Source organism: Pseudorasbora parva, chromosome 3 (genome assembly GCF_024679245.1).
Source record: "Pseudorasbora parva isolate DD20220531a chromosome 3, ASM2467924v1, whole genome shotgun sequence".
Lineage (NCBI taxonomy): Eukaryota > Metazoa > Chordata > Actinopteri > Cypriniformes > Gobionidae > Pseudorasbora > Pseudorasbora parva.
Genome location: NC_090174.1, coordinates 31,998,070 through 32,016,535, shown reverse-complemented (window position 1 = coordinate 32,016,535; position 18,466 = coordinate 31,998,070). Strand labels below are relative to the sequence as shown.

At 37.3% G+C, this 18,466-nt stretch overlaps 1 protein-coding gene across 2 annotated transcripts in view; it reads left to right on the top strand.

Annotated features, from left to right (window-relative positions):
* Positions 1-18,466, top strand: part of fras1 (Fraser extracellular matrix complex subunit 1) — a 149,537-nt gene that overhangs the window by 37,861 nt on the left and 93,210 nt on the right. For both annotated transcript variants that reach the window (XM_067438432.1, XM_067438431.1), the window contains exons 3-9: positions 10,143-10,250; positions 10,751-10,843; positions 11,277-11,436; positions 13,208-13,341; positions 13,506-13,589; positions 16,498-16,599; positions 17,336-17,527. In XM_067438432.1, the coding sequence (XP_067294533.1) occupies positions 10,143-10,250; positions 10,751-10,843; positions 11,277-11,436; positions 13,208-13,341; positions 13,506-13,589; positions 16,498-16,599; positions 17,336-17,527 (873 nt within the window). The remainder of the gene's footprint in view (positions 1-10,142; positions 10,251-10,750; positions 10,844-11,276; positions 11,437-13,207; positions 13,342-13,505; positions 13,590-16,497; positions 16,600-17,335; positions 17,528-18,466) is intronic.

Genomic DNA, 18,466 nt, shown 5'->3' with positions numbered 1-18,466 from the left:
GGGTTTGGGAAATTATAAAATATGTTTGTCCCTTAAAGATGGGAAATACATTTATAATGTTAAAAGTTAGAAATAAATGCTGGTCTTTTGAACTTTCTGTTCTTTAAAAAATTGTCACAAAAATATTCATAAAAATAACAGTTTATATAAATATATATATATATATATATATATATATATATATATATATATATATATATATATATATATATATATATATATATATATATATATATATATATATATATATTTACAGGGGGTTGCATGCTGTTTCATGCATTCTGACTTGTTTACACTGTTAACGAGATGGATTCTCATGCTAAACATGGCCAAAATAAAATAAAAAAACGAGTTGGACGGTATTTCTGTGGATTCAAGGATACATTTCGTAAAGTTTTTTCAAGTATGGACCTGTATGACTTCATAAACGGCAGAAATGCTTCTATGGGCATTTCTCCCAGATGAATGTGTCTGAATGCGGCTCTCTTGTTCGTAACCAGAACGCGAACAAGAGAGCCGTCGGCAGCGCTGGCATTTTTTTAGACCACAAAATCAACAATGTCACTGAAGCAGTGTGTTTTTGGTTGTGAGGGTAATATAACCTTGTTTGTTGTAGTCAAACAAGGGATGATGTATTGTATGTGTGTGTGTGTGTGCTTGTTTTTGTGATATATCAGGACACAAATGTGTGTAATGACATGGATATGACAGAAGTATTACAGAAGAGGGTGACATATAAAGACATTTCCCCTTGTCCCCACTTTTCAAAATGCTTATAAATCATACAGGATGAGTTTTTTTGAAGAAAAAAAATGCAGAATGTTTTCTGTGATGGGTAGGTTTAGGGGCAGGGGCAGTAGAGGGGGATAGAAAATACGGTTTATACAGTATAAAAACCATAATGCCTATGGAATGTCGCAATTCACAAAACAAACGTGTGTGTGTGTGTGTGTGTGTGTGTGTGTGTATGTGTGTGTGTGTGTGTGTGTTCGAGTTTGCGTTTGGCTGTTTTCGTAAAGAATTGTTACAGCGTATCTGTCTTTTATAAATGAGATAAAACTAAAGACTCTTCAGAGATATGAAGGATGCAATACTACTCGAGGCGTACTCAAGATTAACTGGCAGAAATGATGTGTTATGTACCCTTAATGTTTACAAAGCACAAACATTGAATGTACAAGAATGCTTATTATGTAACAATTAAAACATTTTACTTCTTTAGCTGCTCTGTCATCCCACACGACTAATATCCTCCATATAATTAGTGTAGGATGTGCTCAAACCATATAATTGTTGTAGGATGTGCTTACTCATCTAACGATCTCTCAAAGTTGCAATTGTTGTAACTATGGCCGTCAGGCACTGCTTTAGTCCACTCAATTGGCTGGGGACATGATTTAGCACATTCTCTAATTGAATTAGTCTGTGCAATGGTTTGGTTCTGGCTGATCTTTCGCTGCCTAAATCAAGGCCAGCTCAATTTGGACTCAATTACCTTCTGCTTGCTTGGCTACAAGCTTATAGAACTGAAATAGGAACATTTACACGTGACCTTGAAGGCAATAAACTTTTAATGTGATGTTTTCTCCCAGATTGTTATGGAACATTTAAATAGCATCTGCTGTTATTACTTTAAGTAGAAAGTCATATGATACTTTACAGAATGACACAGAAACAGTAGATAAATTGTCTTTGCTATAGACAGTCTCACATCACCCAGTGCACACAAGAGACCATTTGTCTGTGGCTAATGGTTTGTAACTGAATTGCACCTGAGTGGCCCACCAAATATGTCACATTACTTCCTCAGTTGATTTATCAAATCTGTTCTGTCACACAAACTCTTGTGTGCCCTGGAGATTGTGCAGGTACACCGTACCCACAGTATGCTCCTATTAGTTTAAACATGTCAGTTGGACCAGATCCAGACCTATCTTTAGCTTCAACAACAAGTGTCCTTATTTGTCGATTCTTTTCATACGTTGTTCGAAGTGGGGACAGGGCTCATTCAAGTTTACTTTGTGTTTTAGACAACCCAATACATCAACCGAATAGCTTTTTGACAGGGATGCTCGTTTTTCTTGTATGTGCCTGCAAAACCACCTTTAGAAAACCCTCAACTTCAGTGTTTTGTAATATAAGATTTTAAATGTAAGACAAAAGTATAATCTGAATGTAAAACTTTGTGGAGAATGTTCATCTCTGCTATAGCACCTTTGTGAGCTTAAAGGACAACTCCAGTGAGAAATGAACCTAGGTATTAATAACAGATGGGTACCGAGTAGATCGTTCTCTGGGATGCGTTTTCATGAAAATGTGATGTAAAGAGTTTTATTTCTAAAAACAGATTAGCTTATAACGCTTGTCTATGGGGCACAGGGTGAAATTAAATCGCTAATACAACTAACAGGACTCAAAATAGCCTCACACTAAAACGGTAGCATAATGAGGGTCCCTACATGCAAACCGAAGCATTGAGAACTTTGTAAGTGTACAAGCAGTTTAATAAGAAGACACTTTATAAAGACAGTACATTACGCGTTCACGGGCAGGCGCAATCTTGGAAAACGAGTCGAGTCTCGACGAGTCGAACCACGAACTCTGCCGAATTGCCTACTGTTTTTTTAAAAGACACCAAGGTTGTGTGGTAATTGAATTGCCGTCCAAATCCACATCTCTGAGATTTCAAGAAGAGATCACTTCAAAATTAACTGTTTATATTCTTTTTGACCACTGCGGAGCACCGTATCGTTGAGCTTCGCTGTAATTTGGATGCATTTTAAATGCTGAAAAGTATTTACAAGAATAATCTTTCATCACCATTCAAGAGAGAAAGAGAAGGAAAAAAATAATAATTCCGACCACTATTGTTTATTTTTGACCATTTTATTATAAATGGTCAAATCGTGGTCAAAATTGTTAGTACCCCTGATAAATATGATAGCTGTAAAAAATAAATCTGCATTGTTTATCCTTTTGATCTTTTATTAAAAAATGCACAAAAATCTAAACCTTTCATTAAAGTAAAATAATTAAAAGTGAGGGGTAAATCACATTCTGAAATTAATGCTTTTCTTCAAAACACGTTGGCCACAATTGTTGGTACCCTTTTATTAAATACTTTTTGCAACCTCCTTTCCCCAAGATAACAGCTCTGAGTCTTCTTCCATAATGCCTGATGAGTTTGGAGAACACCTGAATAGAGATCAGAGACCGTTCCTCCATACAGAACCTCTCCAGATCCTTCAGCTTCACAGATCCAAGCTGGTGCTGCTTCTCTTCAGCTCAGCCACACACATCTCTATAGGGTTCATGTCAGGAAACTGGGATGGTCATGGCAGAAGCTTCATTTTGTGTTCAGTGACACATTTGTGTGTTGATTTTGATGTTTGTTTTGGATCGTTGTCTTGATGGGAGATCCAACCACGGCCCATTATAAGATTTCTAGCAGAATCCATAGGTTTTGATTTTTTATCTTTTGGTATTTGCTAAAATCAATGATGCCATGTATCTGAACAAGATGTCCAAGGACCTCCAGCAAAAAAATAGTCCCACAACATTAAAGATCCAGTGGTATTTTTAGCCGTGGGCATGGGGTACTTTTTATCCCTGTTTGCACCAAACCCATCTGGTAGATATGCTGCCAAAAAAGCTATTTTATTGTTTCATCCGACCACAGAACCCAGTCCCTTTTGACTTTCCAGTCGTGTCTGACAACTGAATGTGCTGGAGTTTGTTTCTGGATGAGCAAGCAGGATTTTTTTTGAATCCCTCCCAAACAACATGTGGTGATGTAGGGGTTGTTTGATTTTTTTTTTTTAAGGCTTTCTGACCCCAAGACTCAACTAATCTCTGTAGTTCTCTATCTGTGATCCTTGGAGAGTCTTTGTGCACTCAAACGTTCCTCCTCGCCGTGCATTAGGACAATATACACACACGTCCTCTTTCAGGCAGATTTGTAACATCTTTAGTTAAATGGAGCTTCTTAATTATTGCCCTGATGGTGGAACTGGGGATTTTCAATGCTTTAGCTATTTTCCTACAGCCTCTTTCTATTTTGTGAAGCTCAACAATCTTTTGCTGCACATCAGAACTATATGTTTTGGTTTCACTCATTGTGATAAATGATTAAGGGAATTTGGCTTTTATGCCTCCTCATATTTATACTCCTGTGAAACAAGACATCCTAGCTGGACAATTTCATGTTTCTTGTCACCTTGGTCTGCTAAAAAATGTAAATATTAATGTAAATATACTTCAGAGATATTTTACTCATTGAAAATTCTAGGGGTAAACCAACAATTGTGGCCAATGTGTTTTAGAGAAAAGCATTTATTTCATAATATGATTTACCCCCCATTGTCAATTATTTTGGTATTTGGTATTTCTTACAGGTTGTTGGCCTTGTCTGTTCCGTTGCTTCTATTACTCTCCCCTTTTTTGTAAGTCGCTTTGGATAAAAGCGTCTGCTAAATGATTAAATGTAAATGTAAATGTAAATGTATTTTACATCAATGAAAGGTTGGATTTTTTTGAATTTTTTAATAAAAGATCAAAAGGATAAACAATGCAGATTATTTTTTTTACAGCCATATTTGATCATATTTTCCAAGGGTACCAACAATTTTGACCACCACTGTATATAGAATTTTTTTTTTTTTAATTCTCTTTAAAAAAAAAACTTATGTTATCACCATTTTAATTCATTTCTATGTAAAGCACTTTGAATTGCCATTGGGTATGAAATGTACTATACAAATAAACTTGTCTTAAAAATGAGCCGTTATTACAGCAGTAATTAACGTTATATTAAATTTGCAGCATTGTAAACTTATTTTCGCTTACGGTATTTCCACATTTTTAAAATGACATATTCCCATTTTTAAACAGGAGATTTAAATAATAATGTCCTATTATTAAATTAAATATGATTGTATTTTTATTATTCCAATTACATTTTTACAGCAGACAATCATTTGACTAACAATGTGAGCAGTGCTCCCAAACCTCGCTCCTTCACTGTCAATAGGCAAGGCAAGTTTATTTATATAGCACATTTCATACACAATGGCAATTCAAAGTGCTTTACATAGAAAGGAATTAAAATAGGGATAACAAATGCATAATAAAAAGAATACAATGTAAAGAGAATTAAAATAATAAAATGATGATAACCAAAGAAAAGAAAAAAGGTAAACTAAAACAGTTATAAAAAGAATTAAAAAGATGAAGCAAAGATAAATTAAGGTGCAATCAGTCGGACGTACAGTGGCTCAGAGCTCATTCAGTAAATGCACAGCTAAACAGATGTGTTTTGAGTAGCCTAAATCATCATCTGAATGCACAAGTTTTATCACTGAGGTGGCATGCAAATTTAATGTTTTACAGACATCCACATGAGAAACAATTACCATCCGAACAGGGCTTAAGTTGTCCATGTATTATTTATAGTTTATTTTATTTTGTTACAGCATTATGCCAATTTTAGTTAACTAAAACAACACTGTAATATCATCATTTGAAATGCAGTAAACACCTGATTAGATAAAACTCATTTTTTATTTAAAGATCTTGAATGTCAGAGCTTTTTCCTCACAACAAGCTTAAATATATAATTTCATTGGACTATATCAGTCAGAGACTGTTGTCATTTCTTTTGTATTACTGTTATGCTTGGAGCACACATTTCTGTGGCCTAATTTGTTCAGCTGACAAAAATGTCATTATCTCAAATGTGTTACTTGCTCAAAAATTCTCCGCTGGAGAAATACAACAATCTCTCAGTCATTACCGAAATTAAAAATGTAAAACTTCAGGGCCTTGCTTGCTCATGTAACCCACAATAGGAACATAATGTCAGTGAACGAGTTTTGATTCTTAGTTCCACCTCAGGTGCAGACTGTTGATTCAGACAAGCTCAGACTAATTAAAGTTTATTTTGTTTTGATTGTTTTGATAAGATTATCATTTATGAAATGTCAGTGGAGTTTTGAGTAATGTCCCACAGAGGGTTTTATCTAACTATGATTAAGGTAAGAAATCACAGCACATGGTTTCTTTTAATTCTGCAGCGGTTATAGGAAAAACAGACTTTGTCAGCACAAAAATGAGTAAATCACCTTGCATAATTAATTTAAATAGTCTCCTGCCCATATATTTTGCGTCTGAAAGGGAAACTCTTCCAAATGCATTTGCAATAAAGCCACAAAAATAACCCTGCCCATGTCTTTTCAGTGCTAATTTTGTTTAGTAAATCCTGACAGTAGATCAAAAATTCACTTTTGTGTTTCACAGAACAAAGAATGTCATTTGTGCTTGGAACATTACATATTTTCATTTGGATGAACTTTCACTTTAACATATTAATGTATTAAAAGCTTATTCCCCCATGACAAAGTTAAATGTGTGCATTGCTACGTTTTCTATGCCACACATCACATGATATGTGTTTTTGGATAACACGGACAGTTTGCTGAGATATTGACCGTCCTCCGATCTTTCCGAGCTGGCCATTCAAAGCCACACTGGGGCCGTTCCCCATTAAGACATCTGTGCAGAGTGTCACTTCAGAGGCAAGGTGCTGTGCTGAAATGTGCAACCCATCAACACTTGCTCAAAATGTCAGTTTGACAAGATGGCTCCTCAGGATCGCTGTCACTGTGTGTGATTTATGAGACAACCGTACATAATTTATGATCAGTAGGAGCAAATCAAGGTTTTGTTGTGTATATTGTCACACCTGTTCTGTTTCGGTTTCATTTTCAGTCATTGCTATGTTTGGTTTTGCCTGAGTTCCCTGGTTTTTAATTATTTCCTTCACCTGTTTGTACTTCTTTTTGATTACTCTCCCTGTGTATTTGAACAATTATTACTGCCTCTTCATGGCCCAGTATTGTCTATGTTTTAATTTAATCACGTTCTCCTGACTTTCCCCTTATAAGATTTATGATTTAAAGACTGCTTGTTTCTCTGAATCTCTTTCGTTGTGTGCTGACTACAGCTACACACTCCTGACAAATCTTAATCGTTACAAACCTCAAATACACTTCTCTTTTTTTTGAATTGGGAGTTTCACACATTCTTAACATCAGCTATTATAATTTATGTTATTCTGATTTGATACTTGCACTCTATATGTGTCATTTAAACAGCACTGTTTTATAAGAATGTAAAATGCTCACATAGAGACTGATCCCTAATGTCCTGGTTTGTGACGGCCATAAACATTCCTCAGGACCTCAGCAGTAGTGGGTGAAACAAAGAAAGACCAAAATGATCCATCCAAATCCATTCACAGCTATGTTTGGAAACCTTAAGAAATGTAAACTACACACATCCATCTCATACTTATTCGGAGAAATAAGTATTCTCAGTGACAGCTATTTGCAAGGCAACATCTTACACAGAATTAGCTGTTAATTAACAAATTAATGAACGCATAACCGTTCAATATTTTTTCATATTTGGTGTCTTTTTGGTTAGTATATTGCCAAGGGTATTCTGATGGTGGTTTGGAAAGTGAGAAATACACTGATAAACTTTAAAGACACTTTAAAGACTTCTAACTGTGTACAGTATGCAAATGAGTTCCACAGGGGAAAGAAGGGTGGGCCATGCTGTGTGTCCCCTCTGATGCCAGCAGCCAATAGCAACACTGGATTGGAGAAGTGCCAAATTGCAATCTCCTCCTATTCAGAAAAGGATAAAGGTAACCTTTCAACAGACACCTGTTGTTCTGAGTCTCCCCATGCGAGAGACAAAAAGTTCACCAGGTTCTGAGTCTCCACGCGAGAGACAAAAAGTTCACCAGGTTCTGAGTCTCCACGCGAGAGACAAAGAGTTCACCATGTTCTGAGTCTGTCTGGCGAGGATTAGACTGTGGCAGAGCAACCAAGTTCTGAGCCTCTGGTTTAACCAGAGAGACAACACAAGATCCGAGGATCTAAATCTACAGCTTGTGAGGCAGCGACAGATACGACAACGTTCTGAGCCTCCAGCCTGTGAGGAAAGAGACATTAACCAACACTACGTTCAGCGTTTTAGTCCAGCGAGATGACTACATCATGTCCCGAGTCTCCATGCTAGAGAGACCAGAGCAGATTGACCAACTTCTGAGTGTCTGGCCCAAAGATGCAGAAGACACACAGAGACATATGCAAGAAGGTTCAGCTCAGGAGAGCAAACCTTCACTTCAAGGTTCCTTCGTCTGCATGTTCCAGATTAAGGACATTCTGCACCTACTTCATGGCCTCATCTGCGTGTTCCAGATTTTAGGACCCTTTGCTGCCCCAGGAGATCAGCATCCCACAGATCTTCGTGTTCAAGGCTGTTGAAACGGATTCCAGTTCCTTTCCCCACTGCATTGTCTCCCAGCAAAACCAGTGGAAGAAGTCATCACCATCGGACAGCTTACTACACCCAATGGGACGTAAATATCACTTAACCAAACCTTTTCTAGGGACCTTGGCATTGTTGTATATTATCAGTATATGATTTTCTAATTTACATTAGAGGTAATATAACTGATGCTAGTTAATAACAAATAACCGTATGTTTATTTGTTTATACATAATACGTTATTCAAATTAGTTTCAATGAAAAAACAGTATATCTTTCCATAAGATAACGTAACTCTTCTATAGCCACACTTAACTTAATCACATGTATTTTAAGCATCTTATGCACTTTATTCCTTTATTATTCATTGTATTCATTTAGTAGTTGTGTTAATTGTTCTGTTTATCTTTTGTTAATAAAATCTATTTTATTACAATTGTGTCTTCCTTGTGCTGATTATACAGAAGAGGCTTTACAAGTTAGAAATCTCACCAATCTTTCAGATAAATCAGCTGACCAACTCTCCCCCCTTTACATTCATTCTCAATGACTGGGCGCCCTCCTGTTTGAAGTGTTCTCATACAGCCATGGTAAAAGACCTTGACTAGTGTCCCAAACTAAGAGGGGGGAAGGTGGTCATCTAATGTACTCATAACCAAACCTTAAGTGACGTGTGATCCAAAAATCACAATGTCAGTGGTGACGTGAGCACCAATATCTACCTTACTTGATGTCCTTGGGTGGACAAAAGTAAAAATCGCTACACATTTATCCAACAAAACTGTGAATATGTATATTTATTGAACAATCAGTGAGTAAATAGACTGCATTACTGAAAAGTTTCTTTGTTCATTTTGAATCGTGCACAACCGAAAATGTACTCCCAATAAAGAGAGGGATTCCATTGTGAACTACTGAACGACTGATTGACCCAATGAATCTGATTCAAACAACTTACAAATGAATGTAAAGTTATGGTGCGAATTCTTTTGATTCACCGAAAATAACTTGTTCATCAGAGTAATTTGTGCACAATGGAGCTGATCATTGCTCACACAATTTGTTGTTTGTAGGAAGAAACTGCACTCCAATTAGGTGAAATCGAATGGAAACCCTTATAAATGCATGCAGATATTACTTAAATGTTACCAGTGGTGTTTACACTATTTTATAAATGGTTGTTTTTATTGCATTTTGTGTGAAGTGAATGTACGTTTGAAGGGGAAAAAAAGGTTTGAGGACCAGTTCAAACTCCAGTATGGTCTGTTTTGGGTCTGCTTGGATTAGCTCTGGAAAAAGGCCACATTGACATAAATGAAGCTTCTTCTCTGTTTTACCTATCTGTTCATCTGATACCCTTTAAAGCAGTAGGTCCCTCAGGCAGGACCGTCCATACATCTCAAAATACCAAAGCAACCTCTTTTAGTCTTATCTGTTGATGGTCTAACATTTATTGTAGGCAATTGGGATGTCTGGGGTTAAATCCAAGATAGCTTTACTATTTGTGATGACCTTGTTTCAATAGATTCAGTTAGGACCTTCTTACAAATCTAGCAAAAACATTGTGAAGCTTTTTTAAAAATGATGATTGGGAATGTTTGGTGGACGGGGAGATTACTGTTCTTGGGACCATTATTAGAGGTTGGACTCTGTTTGACCTGTTTTTTTGTCTTCCTCTCTAGATGTAATACTGTCAATGCCTTACTTTTTAGTGTTGTGTCTTTCCCAACTCGAGCTCAAACTGAGAGTTGACTGCATTTGGTGTGCATGGATTTATGTCTTTTGTGCCTTTTTTCCTGTTATAGAACAATACATCATGGAAACCAGACACCTGTCAAGACTGCATCTGCTACAATGATATTGTCATCTGCAAACCCACTCGCTGCCGAAATCCCCAATGTGACTTTCAGCGGGTACGAATAATGTAATTTATCCCCAATGTGGGACAACAAGGGCAATAACAGTACCTGGATAGATGAATGCATTGTTTATGAAAGTGACCCATTAAAAATGTATGTTTTTTGTCCAATTAAAAGCAACCAATACTAAGAACCCTGTTACAAATAGTTTGAATAATGAGGATTATAACAAGAACTATTTATAAGAAAATTTAATGTCATCTGATTCTCAAAGGATTTCTACAACAGCTGGTACTGGTCCTCAAATCGAATGAACGAAGTGGTTTTTTACTGCTGGTTACATCAATATGCGAGTTTATGAGTTACTCATTCACAACTTACAATATATCAATAATACTAAAATAACATTGCTCACCAATATTTTTGAAGCCTTATTATGTCTCATTGCTCCTGAGTCCTGATAAAAAATGTATCTGAAGCACATTTTCATTCATGAAAGCTATCTCTGGAATGCTAATGCAGCTCTTGAAATGTTTCTCTGGATGTTTTCCAAGGGGGAACGCTTGAGAATCCCACCCAACAAGTGCTGTCCGGAATGTTTCACGCAGTTGCCCAGCATCTGTCACCATGAAGGAATAGTTTATGGGGTAAGTGACACTTATTATGACACAACTCCAAAGAAAGATGCTATAAGCCTCATCCTGTCCCCTTAGCCAATCTTCCTTCTTCTGGTCCTGCACCCGGATCGTTGATTGCTTCATTCTGTGCACAAAAGCGCTCTTGTTTGTGTTCCACTCTTCCCTGACAGAGCAAGCTTCTTTTTTGTCCCGATCACCCCTGGTAAAGAGCCACTTGGTGCTCTGTTTTAGATTCAAGCAGTGTAGCTTCCAAGTCAAGTAGCATTTACTTTGGGTAACAAGCTGTGTTGGCAGTGGGGCTCAAAGCAATAAGTGATATTTGACAAATTTAAAGATAACTGTTTTTTTAAGCCTATTTTGTGTATTTATGGAATTATATCAACATGTCTCTTCAACCATTTGCTGATCCAACACTCTCTCTCTCTCACTCACTCTCTCTCAGCATGACAGTCAATGGAGTAATTCCAAATGCTCGGTGTGCACATGTTCTCATGGGAAGGTGACCTGTGGGCCACGTGATTGTCCTCCTCTTAGTTGTGGGAAAGACCAGAGTCCTTTCATCCCAGACGGAGACTGCTGTCCTGTATGTGCTCATAATGGAGGTACAGTAAGATGCAGTTATTTTTTCATGCTCAACTTGGTGGGATACTATGCTGTTTGTGAAAGTATCTGTTTTTCTTTCCCATTGTTCAGATTAGTTGGTCAGTCAGTTCATTCACATTTTGTCACAAAAATTGTGCTTTTGTATTTAAAAATGTACTTCCCCATAGAACTCATGACATCACATATCTTGGTAACACTTCACAATACGGGTGCACTAATATGCATTAATTCATGCTTAACTAATGCACAGATAATCCTGAGTTAATGTATTACTAATGGTGAACAAACCCATTTATTAATGATTACTGCATCAGCAACTAATGAACATTCGACGTGATTAATATATTAAGTAATCATTAAATTGTTATTAGTTAAATATGTCATAATGTATTAATTCCCTAAAACACATTATATTAACTAATAATGTAAATTAATGTGTTAATTACCACAACGGGTCAAAGCCATGCATTTCAACTTCCAGTTGTCTGCTTTAATTAATCATTAGCTAATGATTTATAAAGGTATCATTATGTTATGACTTTACTTGTTGGGGCTCATGATTATTAACTAACTTATTAAGTAATATGTAATTGTGGTTATGAGTTTTGAATGAATTCTGAATTAGTTAATAGTCATGTGCCCCAACAAGTAAAGTCATAACATAATGATACCTTTATAAATCATTAGCTAATGATTAATTAAAGCAGACAACTGGAAGTTGAAATGCATGGCTTTGACCCGTTGTGGTAATTAACATATTATTTTACATTATTAGTTGATATAATATGTTTTAAGGAATTAATACATTATGACATATTTAACTAATAACAATTGAATGATTACTTAATCTATTGATCATGTCGAATCTTCATTAGTTGCTGATGCAGTAATCATTAATAAATGGGATAGGTCACCATTAGTAATACATTAACTCATGATTATCTGTGCATTAATTAAGCATGAATTAATGCATTTTAGTGCAGCCTAATTGTAAAGTGTTACCCATATCTTTTTATTATTTATTGAAATGCTTGCATATTTTCAATTTGTTATTTTGTATTTTTTGACCTTGTAATTTTTAATCAAAATGTCATCGGATGATGTATTCCCAACTTCTTCAATCATTAGGTCTGCTTAAATTCCTGCACCTTTTTTTTATTTTTTTTTTATTTATTTTTTTACAAACGACTGCATTTTCAGATCTGTCTTCATCCATTCAAAAACAGTTGGACAAAATCAAGTCCCATCTTACTTTTTTCTTTTCCAATAGTCTCAGATATACGTCACAATATGAAAGACCTGAACTGACGGTACTTCCGTTACATTGCAACTTTAAAGATAATGTAGTTTCTAGTGGCCTTAAATACATTTGTGATCCGTTTAATAAGTGGATATAACAGCATTGGCTCAGCCAGTGGTGTAATTTTAGGGCATGATTTACTCAAACGACTGTTGTGTTGTTTATAGCGGAATTGTTGAAAAAAGCGATTATTTTTACATTTCTGTTTGGTGTCACTAGTGGCACAAACAGTACACACTTCACTTTTTTAAATGCGAGTCGTGAAGTTAGTAGCAGTCATCTGTTTGCCTCAGATCCGGTACTCTTTGTTGAATATTTTGCTGATTGCTTTTAAAAGCCTTTCTTTTCTTAGCTATATGGGACCCAAGAGGGTTTATTCTGCTGTCTTAGACCAATGATGTGTTTTTTTTTTTCTTTTAGAGATTCTAGCACAATTTTGCAATTGTAAAATGCTCTCTCCCTCTCCATAGTTTCATGCTCTTGGGAAGGCCGTGAGTACAGAGATGGGCTGGAATGGACATCCAGCCCCTGTACAAAGTGTAGATGCAGAAATGGCCGCACTGAATGCCTGGTTGTGGAGTGTCAGCCTGTTACATGCAAAACGGTCAGTGACAGCCCTGAGCCTGTCAGTTGTACTTTGTGTTTTGATCTGTCAGTAAAACAGCGCTGCATCTCTGGATGTGTACACATCCACATTATCTCTAAAACTAGTTTAATTAAGCCTTTTGAAATGTTATCATGTACTGAAATAGTTGTTGTAATTTGCAGAATGAGAACCTGGTGGTCCAGCCGGGACAATGCTGTCCTCAATGTGAGCCGAATCCCTGCATGGAGGCCGGGAATGAGTACAAAGTAAGCCAGAAAACAGATTAGAGAAAGTAGAAATATACACAGAGATCCGAAGACAGAGATAGATTGAGAGTGACAGATGTGATATAGTGCATGTCTGTATAATGGAAGACCTTTTGAGGGAGGGGATGGTAAGTGTGGGATGAAGTGTTTTCATCATTCATATTGTGGCAGATGGGTTGAGGGTAGAGCCGTGTATGAGTCGTGTGTGATGTGCCTGTTTCACTCATTCATCAACACATTTCTCTCTTTATCTTATATCATCTTTTGTTCCTACTTCATTGTTCACACATAATACACACTATTCCCTCAACTGACTTTTCAACTGTTCGCTGGCCCTCTCTAAATCAGCAGTTTTAGTCTGCTTTAAAGTAATAAGTTGTGCAATGTAAAATAGGCCAATATGGTAATAAACAAAAATAGTAGTAAATAATAAAATAAAGTAAAATAACGGCACAATTAAATGACTTTGTATATTTTTTAAATGTATATGCATAACTTATATACATTTAAATGAATGGAGTGTGTATTTAAGATCAATTAAAGATGAAGAATATGATTAAATGTGCTAAAAATACCACTAATGAGCAACAGTTTAGTGATGGACACACATACATGTCCTCTTTAATACAGTTGCACCAGAGCCAATATTTTGATAGACATCGAGTATTCAGACCATGATTGAATCATATGCATATATTTTTTAGTGATTAATTCGTAAATTATTCCGTTTGATCCCCTCAGCCCTGATTATGTAGTTACATCCCCGCAGTACTAACACCTCTCTTTAGACACACAACCCGTCCCCAAAATCACTCAATCAGCATGCCATTTAGGACTGTTTCTCTCTCCGCTGTGCTCTCAGTGAACATCTCCCACTCAACGGAATTCAGCTCTTTTGATCACAGTGGATTGTGCGAAAGCAAAGCAAGGATTTAGGGAGGATAACATTCACTAGTCTTTTCATCTCCTTCTTGTATTTCTCTTGCTCACGACAGCACTGGCTGAAATTGTCATTTATTTTAAATTAATTATGTGCTGTAATATTTTCTACTGCTAAAGCTTTGAACAGCTTTGAGATGCCATCTAAATTGTGAAATTCAATAGAGGCGTTGATGGTGTATAGCACACATGGGCTTTGTCTTTTTCCTGTGAGATTTGTATGTTACATAGATTTAAAAACACTGAAGCTATTGATGACAAGCACAGGTGAGCTTAAATATTATGGCCACCTGCCTAATATGTTAATGTTAGGGTGTGCTGCGATAGCAGAGCATTCTAGGCATGGACTGTACAAGCCCCCAGAAGGCACCAAGTCCTTAGCAGCAGATCCTTCAACTGCTGTAGGCTTTGAGGTGGAGCTGTAGTGGATCAGACTTGGTGGTTCAGCACATCCTTCAGATGTTCAATCGGATTGAGATTTGGGGAACTTGGAGGCCAGGACAACACCTTGAACTCTTCATTATGTTCCTCAATCCATTCCTGAACAATGTGTGCAGTGTGGCAAAGCGCATTAACCTGTTGAAAGAGGTCACTTCCACTAGGGAACACTATTGTCATGAATGGTTGTACCTGGACTTCAACAAAGTTTAGGAAGCTGGAAAGTGTCAAATTGACATCTACATGAATTGCCGGACCAAGGGTTTCCCAGCAGAACATTGCCCAGAGGATCACACTCACTTCACCGGTTGTCATCTACCCACAGTGTTTCCTGGTGGCATCACTTCCCCAGGTAAATGGCCATCCATGCAATGCAAAGGAAAATGGGACTGATAGAACCAAGCTACCTTCTTGCCATGCTTCAAGGTTCAGTTTCAACACTTGTGTGCCCATTGTAGGAGCTTTCTACAGTGGACAGGGGTCATCATAGGGACTCTAATTGGACTGCAGCCCTGTACAGAGCAGGGTGCAATGCACAATTTTCTTTGACTTTTCTTATGCCACATTTGACTTTCTATTGTCACGGACCAGACAGGATAGCTTTAATTTCCCTTGAGCATTGATGAGCCTTGGATGCCCAACACCCTGTTGCTGGTTTGTGGTGTGTCCCTCCTCGGACCACTGTTGATAAATTCTTACCACTGCTGACTGGGAGCAACCCTTTTTAAGCCTTGTTGTTTTAGAGATCCTCTATTCATCTGACCATAAAAATTTGGCCCATGTCAAAGTCTCTTGTCACCTGGCCATTTCTCCTAGCCTAGAAATCTAGACGCACCCTAGCGGCAGCAAATCTAATCTGCCCGCGAGTGTTGTCTAGCAACTCTCAATACCATTCTGAGCTGTAAATGCCAAGCTCTTGATGGGCCAATCACATCGTGTATAGAGTCGGTGGGCGGGTCTTAACATAATGACGCCAGAGTTGCGCTTGCGTGCTTCTAGTCAATACAGAAGCTGCCGAACGGCGGTCTTTCGAATCAGCTTTGACCGTGACTCTGGAAGACTTGGAGTTAAGCTTTTCTCTTAGAAAAGAACGACACTGTAGTCATTCTTAAGAAGGGAGTGTTCTGAGTTTTGCCGACCGGATACGGCAAATGTTTAATCTATCAACGAGCTCCGCTTCACCTTCGTTGCTCTGGTTGGTGGTAGCGCTATCCTATCGCATGCAGAGGGAGTTTGAAAGACAACCGTTTATCCCGCCCCTCTGATTGAGCCCTGTCAATGGTGAGTTTCCAGACCAAACATCTTGATGTGGGTCTGGCTTGTCAGGCTACATTTCTCCTGCATCCAGCAGAATTACTATGAGAATTGATTGTTTGCTGAGCATCTAATAAATGCAGACCTTGACACGTAAACTTGTTAGGAGATGATCAACATTTTTCAATTCACTTGTGAGTGGTCATAATATTTTGGCTCTGCAGTGTACATGTTCCATTGACACTGAATTCTTTATTGTGTATGTGTGTGCTTTTAGCATGGTGATCAGTGGCAGAGGGGTAGCTGTACTACCTGTGTGTGTGATCATGGTCAGTCCCGCTGTCAAACAGAGAAGTGCCCTCCACTCCACTGTGATAAGGTCAGCAGAAATCCATTACACTCCAACACTTCATGTCAAAGACATCACAGAAGAGAAGCTGATGGCTAACTGATTAGTATCTTTTACAATCTGATATAATCTCACTTTGATTCTTGTGGTTTATGCTTCTTTAGCATGAAAGTGACAGTTTGGATTTTTCTCGATTTTTCATCATCCAGGATTGTTTGCGCTATATATTTCACATTTTGTCTGTTTGGTATTTTCCATCTTAGTCTTTTACTTTCATACAAAATGTACAATCTTATGCAACTGTGCTTTAAAATAATGATCAGCTGGAAAAGACATTTTATTTTTATGTCTTACCTTAATAAGTGTAACATTTTAAAGACCATGAAATGAGATCAAAATTAGAATTGTATAGCTTTTTTATTCATGTCGTCCATCAAAATGATACAAGTTGGCATTAATAATATTGGTTAAAACGTATTGTTCTCATCCAAGCTACTGGCAATTTTTCTATATAGGGATGAGCCCAGTAGCTCTCGCCCAAACTTCATAATTCCTAAAATTTCCCACTTGTAAAACAATAATGTGGGGTCTTTAAAGAAATATGCTGGCTTAAAAAAATATCTATTTAAACAATAGACTTGTGTATTTAAACAATAGACTTGTGCCTCAGCTTGTTTTTACAAGCTGAGGCACAAGTCAAACTATTTGATGTGCATGATATCAAGTGTGGTCGTTTATGATTCATGCTAACATGTGTTCTTCTCAGGGTCAGGCAAAGGTCAAGCGAGCTGGCCAGTGCTGTGAAGATTGTGTTACGTCTAAAGGCAGCTGCCTCTATGAGGGCATCATCCGTTACCATGGCGATATGTGGAATGCCACGGGTTGTGAGTTCTGCGTGTGTGAACGGGGTCAGGTGCTGTGCCAACGGGTCGAGTGTGCCAGATCAGAGTGCCCACGGGTATGTGTCCAAATTTTAGAGAGAACACATTTCAATGCAGAGCCATGAACAGAGACACATGCTTGCCCTATTCATTAAAAGAAACAATTAACAAGCTCAGCTGGGGGATGCCCTATATACTGCCATTTAAAATGTTGAGAATTATTAGGGCGAACTATACTAGAGAGTTTAAAATATGGGGCACATTATCTCTCTGGTCATTTGTCCTGGTTTTGAATTATATCAATATTCAATCAATATTTTTTCCGCTTCTCTATTAATCATAAGGAGCTTTGAAAGGTTGAGAAGATTTATCACTTATTAATTGTACTTTTGGCCTAAATCCAGGACAGTCACAGTAAAGGTTATTCTTTATAGAGGAAACTCTGACTTAAATGTTTGTTGAAGTCCTATAAACTCCTGTAAGGTCATGGCAGACAGAGTTCATAATAGAAGTTTATTAAAAAATGTTAAAAAGGAAAGACTCCTTTAGGTTTAAAAGGTGATATATATTCTGGTGCATAAAACTATTGTACAAATAGTCGTAAAAAGTGGTAACATGCAATTATTTGGGGCTATTTCTACTCTTAGAAGGATGACCCCCCCCCCCCCCCCAACACACACACACACACACACACACACACACACACACACACATACACATTTCTGTCCTCATTTACTCAGCTCATGTCATTCTTAGATATTTTTACTGTGATAAAACCTTAAATTGAACGTTTATCATATGAAGCGATTGCGTCTCTTCAGAAGACTGGGGTTAAACTGGTCCAATCCTGTCTTTTTGCTTTTTGATATGTAAAAGTGTTGGTTTCATTGACTTTCAGTTGATGAACAAAAATGATGAAAGACTATCACAAATATCTTTATTTGTGTTTTGAAGATGAACGATGTGGGTTTTTAAAGTATGACTGAATTTACATTAAAACATTTTGGGTCAACTAT